General features: G+C 37.3%; 1 protein-coding gene across 1 annotated transcript; it reads left to right on the forward strand.

Moving 5' to 3' along the window:
• The first annotated feature begins 3,737 nt into the window (after positions 1-3,737).
• On the forward strand, positions 3,738-7,642 carry ccl35.1 (chemokine (C-C motif) ligand 35, duplicate 1). Its single transcript, XM_017698806.2, has 3 exons — positions 3,738-4,084; positions 4,951-5,071; positions 6,555-7,642. The coding sequence occupies exons 1-3, from the start codon at positions 4,015-4,017 to the stop codon at positions 6,664-6,666; spliced, it is 303 nt and encodes a 100-aa protein (XP_017554295.1). The 5' UTR covers positions 3,738-4,014; the 3' UTR covers positions 6,667-7,642.
• The last annotated feature ends 565 nt before the right edge of the window (positions 7,643-8,207 follow it).

Below are 8,207 nucleotides of genomic sequence, written 5' to 3' on the forward strand. Positions count from 1 at the left end.
GTCACCGCCGGGCTTTGCAGTACGTAGTGAAAGAGGATCTGAAAGTGGTGGGGGTGTACCCTCACACTAACTTTAAACCAACACTATCACACGTTCAGTAGAAAAAAAGCCAAAGCAAACACGAGACGCTGCACCACTGAACCTAGAACAGTGACTGGCCTTAATGTACATTCTGACCACAGTATCCACATCCTATTGCCATCAGGTTTTTAGGATATTTGTCAAATTTGTTTTTAACCATGTAGTAAAACCTTTTAAAAAAAACCTTGTAGAACACACAAAATTCCAGGTCTACTTTTTAACCTCTTAAAACCCTGAAATTGTCCTCACTTCAGGGCCTCACTTTCCTAAATCACACCTTAGTAGTTGAATAATAAACATGAATAATTCACAGTAGAAACTAAGTCATTCATAGTCGTCACTAAATAATTCATACTTCCAAAACAGGTAGAATAGTATTAATAGTATTAATGGTGAAGTGCATGAAAAGAGAAACTATGAAACAGTGAACAGTAAATTCTGTTTGACCTGTTATGTTGAAAATGGCACAATAACAAAATGTGATTTTATCTTATGATCTGCATTTTTGGGTAAATATATGCTCATTTCAAAAAGTTGGGACAGTAGCATGTTTACCACTGTGTGTATCACCTTTCCTCTTCAGAGCATTTAATAATCCTTTGGGGACTGAAAGACACAAACTGATCTAGTTTTGAACGCATCGTTTTTTTGCCAGTAGGTGAAAAGCAGGTCAGTCCAACACCCAAACTCTCTGATTGTGCAGCCAGGCTGCGGTAACATGGGCAGAACGTCTCTTGCTGTTGTCATTTTGAGATAAGCCTGGACATCCCTGAAAAAGATGGTGTCTAATAGGCAGCATGCACTGCTTCAAAATGTGGCCAGCATCAGTGGTGCTTTCACAAAAGTGCAAGCTACCCACTAATACACCCACATAATCTAACAGATGCTGGCTTTTGAATCTGGCCTGAAAAAGTGGTCACAGCACATGTTCCTACTTTTTGTCAGTACATCTCAGATTAGCTTTGGCCCAGAGAAGTCGGCAGCGTTTATAATTAGCATAGAAGCATGCAGGGCCGCCGGAACCAGGGTGATGAGTGGAACTAAGGATTGAGCACCTCTGTCCTCTTTTTGGGAACCTTGTGGTCTAAAATACAAATATTCCGAAGTCAGAGATGTAACCAATCACAAAGCAGTACAAGTATGCCACCATCAAAACATATTGAATTAGTGACTATATATGATTGGCTAAAATGTAACAGAGTAAAAACATTCCTTTAGTACTCACTTTAGTAGAAGTAAAAGTGATATGATTTGGAAATACTCAGAGTAAAAATCCATCACTTTTACACTGTTAGAAATAAAGGTACTTTGCAGGTAAAAACAATGTAAATGTACCCTCAAAAGGTTTTAACGTCCAATTGTGAACCTTATATAAGTTTCTCCCAGTGGAAAAGTACGTTAACACACCTTTTCATAACCGAATGAACAATAAAATAAGAAGCCTGGAGGCGAGGCGGGGTGTGTGGAGTCAGTACAGCTTAGAAAATATAATTTCAGTAGATTATGGTTCAGTTCCCTGGTTCCCTGACTAAAAGTACTGAGATGGACCTTGGAGGGTACCACCCCAGAGACAAGAGGGGTGCTCCCCCAGTGATAGTTTCATGCCTTTATTTCTGAGACTGTACCCACCTTTGAAAAGGCTTATAAAGATGACATTGGCCACTGACTGAAATTGCCTTTCATGTCTTGCTAAAGTGCATTTCATCACTCAGCCAGCTGCTTTTTATCATTATTATTATTTTTGAAACAATATGTTTTGCCCCACCTCAGGGTGTTGGCATGTCAGGTGTGAATGCAGTGCTGTCTGAGGGGTGGAAAGTCACCGGCATTCGATCTTGGTTTTCAGCTTTGACCTTCACCCACAGATTTCTCTGGGCTCCATGAACCTTTTGATGATATTATGCATTGAAGGGGGTGAAACACCTCAAATTCTTGCAAGCACTTATTGAGGAACGTTATTTTTAACCTGTTGGAATTTTTGCTAATGCATTTTTGGCAAAGTGGCGGGCCTCGACGCATCCCCATTCAAACGACTCGGCATTTCCTCAATGCTTTTTTTACACCCAAGCACGATTACATCATTTTAAACATTTCAAAACTTTTGTAGCCTTAAAGCCCCTGTCCAAACTTTTTTGGAGAGTACTGCAGGAGTAACTCAGTGACTGTACACACAAAAAAAAAAAAAAACACGGGAGTTGATAAGATAAAGCATGGCTTTAGTTCAAACACAGGACCAAGTGGATTTACTAATCACTACTTTCTGTTTTTATTTCCACCTCACACAATGTCCCTTGGGAACTGAGTTTGTAGATGCTGAAGCATTCACAGTAATTACAAGTTATATTAGTTATTAAATAATTCATAATGTTTACAAAATAATTCATAGTAGTTACTGAATAATACCTAATAGTAGATACTAATGTATTGGACACGGGAGAAAATGGTATCTTGTGAGGTGAAATGATCTTAAATTTAATAGATATAATATTTATCTAATATTTCCCATTTTGATAGGGTTGTGCACTTATGAGATTATTTAACTTATTTCTAGATATTTTTACTTGTTCTAGGTAATTTTATCAAGTAAAATTCTCACTATATTGGTAGATACTGGCTGGTTTCAAGCTCATTTCTTACAACAAGCCAAATAATCTGCCAATATAGTCAGATCGTTTTACTTAATAAATTGAATTAACAAGTTAATTTTACAAGTAAAAAAAATTAAACAAATGAAAAATGTTTAGAAATGAGGGAAATTAATTGATTTATTAACTATATTTTAGATCATTTTACACTTTAACATTACACAAAGTACATTCTTAGTTCATTCTTAACAGAGCATTTAATTAAAACACACATTCCTGCTGCAAGAAAACCTTGTAGTATGTAAATTTTGGTCATTTTTCTTTTTTTGACGTAATTTGAAAACACCTATGGTTCTTTACATTGTGTGTAAATTTCATAATGAAGGGACCAAAGGAAACGCCTCAAAATGACTCGGGAAAATGTCTGGTTCCATTGACTTACATTAAAAGTAAAGGCGGTTTTTTCCTTTTCCTGTAAAGTTACAATGTTGGAGAAGTTTTCGTCCGACAACAGCGAAACAGCTCTAATCACACAAATATTGAAATGATATCCATATTGCATTCATTATTAATCCTTAATAGCATTCATGATTTAAAAGAAAACATATTCCTTTACATTACATGAGTTTCATCAACTGCTCACATGTTTCATAAGATGGTCATTGTGTATGTGTGATAATGCAGTTTCACTGTACGGTTCACAGAGGTGTTATGAATGCTTTGCGTATGAGTAAGCGTGTCATCTGCATGGATTCATATCATGCATGAACGCTTTATGATAATAAGCACTGAAGAGTAATGAATATAATCTGGGTTTCTCTTGAAAAGACTTACCATGTGCTCAGTACTGTAGACTGTTTATTCCCTGATTAGTAGCTCATAGTATTTATTCATAGCAGTTGCTGAATAATTCATTAGCCCGAAGATTAATAACTGAATGATAAGCCTGTATGATGGGTTGAAAGGGTTAAAGGTGTCAGTTTGTTCTGTTCCGGAGTGGACGCTGTGCACTCAGTGGCTTAACCAGGCTGGAAAGAGAAGTGAAAGCCATGTGCTGTACTGTGTTTATTCTTATGTCAGATACGACGCTGAAGGTCACACTGCGTAGATAAAGGTCAAGCGACACTGTATTACGCCTGGAGTTTTTTTCACCAGCGTGGGTGAATCAAATTTTCCCCTGCAAGTGGTTCCTCTTCACAAGGGGTCTCCCCATCAGCTCCGATGGCTATAAAGACTGGCACACTCCGCTGTGGACCACAAAGCAGCGAGCTCACCTTGAGTGCTCATCTCCCCACTGAAGAACAAGGCATTTATTCAGTGATCTCTATCATCAAACTATCTGAGAGACATGGCAGCCCTCCGTTTGCTCCTCCTGTCCGCTGTGGTGGTGCTGCTGAGCGCCGTCACGTTCAGTGAAGGTAAGAGCTCAAACCGAGAAAGAGACATTTTTCATACTTCGACGATAAAAGGTTACCTTGACCTGAATTGAAATGAGCTAAACTGAGGAACTGAGTACTTCATAGCAGTCGCTGTAGTGTTGATCATATTTACTGAAACAATATGCACTACAAACTAAATAAAAAGTTAAATTAAATTTGGTAAATGCTGAATATTTCATAGTTATTATTGAATAATTAAAGGTAGACATGGAATAATTCATAGTAGTACTACTAAATGTCATCATAATTACTGGAAAATGAATAAGAAATACTGAATAATTAGTAGCTAAGGAATAATTCATCGTGGATGCTTAATAACCAATTGTAGATACTGAATTATTGACATTAGCTACTAAATATTTAATCATAATTACTGGGAAATGAATAGTAGCAAGTGAAGAATCGGTTGTAGTTAATGAATGATTCATATTAGATACTGAATAATTCATAATAGTCACTAAATATTCAAAGATGATTACTGGAAAATAGTGAATAATCAGTTGTAGGTAATGAATAATTCATATTAGATACTGAATAATCAATAGTGGATATTGAATAATTCATAGTAGTTAGTAAATATTTTAGCAATTGCTGGAAAATGAGTAGGAAATACTGAATGATCAATAGTAGATACTGAATTATCATAATAGTTGCTGCACAGTGTTATTTAAGATTGATAAGTGAATAATAAGCCTGCAATTTAAGGTTTAATACAGTTCAGTTTTATGCTGCATCTCAGTGTTTAACAGTCCTGCTATGTTGTCAGTCATTATAATGTAGAAGTTCTGTGAGGGAAGTTGATTGGCGGGTCGGCTGACGTTGGTGCTGATTGGTGTGTTTTGCAGGTATGCGTTATGGATCTGCGCCTAAGACCTGCTGCTTCGATTTCACCCGTCAACCTGTCAAGCTGAGCTTAGTGAAAGCCTACACCTTCACCAGCCAGCAGTGCTCCAAACAGGCCGTGCTGTAAGTGTTCCCTCAGTGTGTGTGTGTGTGTGTGTGTGTGTGTGTGTGTGTGTGTGTGTGTGTGTGTGTGTATCAGTGAACAGAAAACGAAACAGAAAATATAATCAGTGTGGCACAAAATTCACACAAAATCACAAAAGTTATTCCCTGCGCTGGGAAACCCAAAAGGGAAGTTCTGTTGTGAAGTGTAAACATCAGCTGGTGCAGCTGCACAAAGGGTTCTCTGTTCTGGCTCATGAAGCAGCTTCTCAAGCTTAAGACGAAAGCACTTCCAGTGAGCTGCTCTCACTACCTCAGCATCTTGTTTATGATTGCGAAAGACTTCATGTGAAAGAAACTGAGCTTGAAAGGTATTTATAGCAATTATACTTCCCGGCCGATATTCACGCACAGGCCAGGCTTTAGTCTAGTCACGACACTTTACATGCAGGCAGCACTAATGATGAGGTGTTTTTGTATATTGGAGTCAACTGAATTACATTTTAGACATTTTGAATCAGTTCATAATCTGCTGAACTGAATCTGATTCATTCAAATGTGTACATTAGCATCACATTAACTTCTCTGCTGTCGGACCAAAACCACGTATCTCCGAAATCGCAACTTTACAGGAGAAGGAAAAAATGTACTTTACTTTTAATGGAAGTCAATGGAACCAGACGTTTTTCTGAGTCATTTTGGGTCATTTCTTTTGGTCCATTCCATATGAAATTTACATACAATGTAAAGGACAACAGCTATTTTCAGATTACGGCAAAAACTGAAAAAGGCCAAAAATGGTCCGAGAGCAGAGATATCAGAATCAGAATCCTTTAGTGGGAAACTGCAGTTGTTAGAGTTGCAACCATTTATGTAAAAGAATAAAACAGTTTAATAATTTAAAACAAAGATAGAGAAATTTGCAATATGTACATGAGATTTAAGTACTTATGAATATAGTAAAGGGGCGGTGACTGTGATAAATATTAAACATCTAGTATAAAGCAGCTCAAATTATTTAAAATTACATAATTATAATGATATAATTAGATACATCACATTATAGTAAGTGATGTATTTTATTAAATAATAAATAATAATGTGCACATATGAACCAAGTCTATTCAATGCATCACTTTTTTCACTGGTTTCATTTCTGACATAGTTGTGGGCAAAAGTTTGGGCAGCCCACAAAGTCCATGTTGTGTTGATTTAAGTGACACGTCCTCTACAGCGAACACACTTCTGCACCTTTTTAAGGCACAATTAGTCTTGATTTTTAATGTAACATCAATAAAACATTAATAAAGCTTGTGCAAATACGGCCTATGCAAATGTTCATAGTTAGTGTTTATTTTATCGTTTAACATCTGGCAGAAAAATTTCATATTCAAGCATCTTCACATATTTCTTCAAGCATATCTTCACATCGGAAGGCAACAAAACATGAACGGCCCTCCTGGCAGAGCCTCGTTTTCATTTTTCTTTGTTTTCTTCCTCGTAGGTTCATGACGAGGAAGGGACGGCAGGTGTGCGCCAGGCCCACTGACGCATGGGTGCAGGAGTACATCAAGGTCCTGAACAGCAAGACCAGCGGAAGCCAGGAGCCACTGTAAGAGGGTTCCCCGTGACCTTCGTCCTCCTCTTCATCGTCACAGAGGCACAGGTTAAGTGAAGAGTTTACAGAGCTGTTCCAGCGGCTGAGTCCGAATGGAAAAGCCACTAACCATTCAGTATGTTAAAGCTATCTATCTAATAGACACTGCAGTATTCCACACACGAATGTCTGATTATGAATGTTTTCCCTGTTTTTTTTGTTATTTCAGTTTTATTTCATGCTGTTTTATTTAATGTGTTCATGTTTGAAAACGCAGCTGAAAGAAATGTTCATCCTGATGGTGATGATGATGATATATTGAGGAAAATGAAGGGATTTATTAAGGAGAGCTAAACTTGTGTGTAATCAGCATTCATACAAGATATACACAAACAAATTAAGCTTGCGTAATGTTGGAAATAGATAAAAAAAAAAAAAAACAATTTCATGAATAAAATGGCAAGGAACTCGACTTGCAGTTGTATTGCAGACAAGAAATTGTGCTTGTCGAAGGTCAAAATCTGAATTTAAATTGTGTATCAAGCAAACAAAACCTATTTAACAAAACACTGAAACAAGAAATAATCAGAAACTGTTCAAACGTCCAGGCTAGTTATACTGAGAACATCACAAACTTATTTAAACTTGTGGTAAACAGAAAAAAAAGTACCGGCGTGTCAGTCAGACGCTCGGAAACTGAACTTGAAAAGAGGAAGTCGCCTATAAAAGGACGAAGTAAAACATGTTATGCATGTCCTAACACGGTCCTGTGAAAGAGGACTTTAATCCCGCTGAATATGAAATCTGACCTACTCTTGCCCAGCACTTGCGATGCGGTCAGGGTTTTTAATGACATTGTACTTTTTTTTTTCCTTTTACTGTTGATTTTATTTTGACTTTACATTAGAAGTGACTATTGTTGATGTTAATGTTTAATGTAAACAGAGTTAACATTGAGACTGAAATAAAAATAAAGTTCAATAGGGGTCCAAGCACCAAACCTTTCTGTCGTGATCATTTCCCCATCAATGAATTTCGTCCAATTCTCACCAAAGTTGGTGAGCAACATTAGATCTTTGTGACCAAAGGGGGCGCTCTCGTTAGTGCACACCTATATTAACATGTGCCTATAACATTTAAACCAATCTACAAACATGTAACTGTAGAATAATGGCTCAAAATTCAGCAGCCAGTAATTACCACTGTGATTGAGCAGTGATTGCGAAATGTAGTGTGTTCATGGCGCCACCATGAGGACAAATGCCCAACTGAGTCACACATTTAGCCACAAGGGGGCAGCCACTCACAGTTTAAATCACTTCTCAAGAAATTGGTCAGATTCTGACTTCTGACCAAATAAATAAATAAATAAAAGAAAGTGGACAGGCCAAGCTGTTTGGCTGTTACACACCAAGTGCATTTTTTGTCATAGCTGAGACTGACTAAAGGCACTAGCTTGTGCTCTGCGTCTTGTTTTTCACTAAACTTGTTGGTACAGCCTGAATATTATCGCACTTTCAGTGACAATATTCCACTAGAGAGTGTACGACAATAACAATA

The sequence above is a fragment of the Pygocentrus nattereri genome, chromosome 8, assembly GCF_015220715.1.
Source record: "Pygocentrus nattereri isolate fPygNat1 chromosome 8, fPygNat1.pri, whole genome shotgun sequence".
Taxonomy (NCBI): Eukaryota; Metazoa; Chordata; class Actinopteri; order Characiformes; family Serrasalmidae; genus Pygocentrus; species Pygocentrus nattereri.

What these genes read in the sequence shown, in the direction of transcription:
- ccl35.1 (XM_017698806.2), top strand. Translation starts at nt 4,015, where the DNA reads ATGGCAGCCCTCCGTTTGCTCCTCCTGTCCGCTGTGGTGGTGCTGCTG. An exon ending in CGCCGTCACGTTCAGTGAAG is followed by an intron (nt 4,085 to 4,950) that starts GTAAGAGCTCAA and finishes TGTGTTTTGCAG; the next exon opens with GTATGCGTTATGGATCTGCG. An exon ending in TGCTCCAAACAGGCCGTGCT is followed by an intron (nt 5,072 to 6,554) that starts GTAAGTGTTCCC and finishes TCTTCCTCGTAG; the next exon opens with GTTCATGACGAGGAAGGGAC.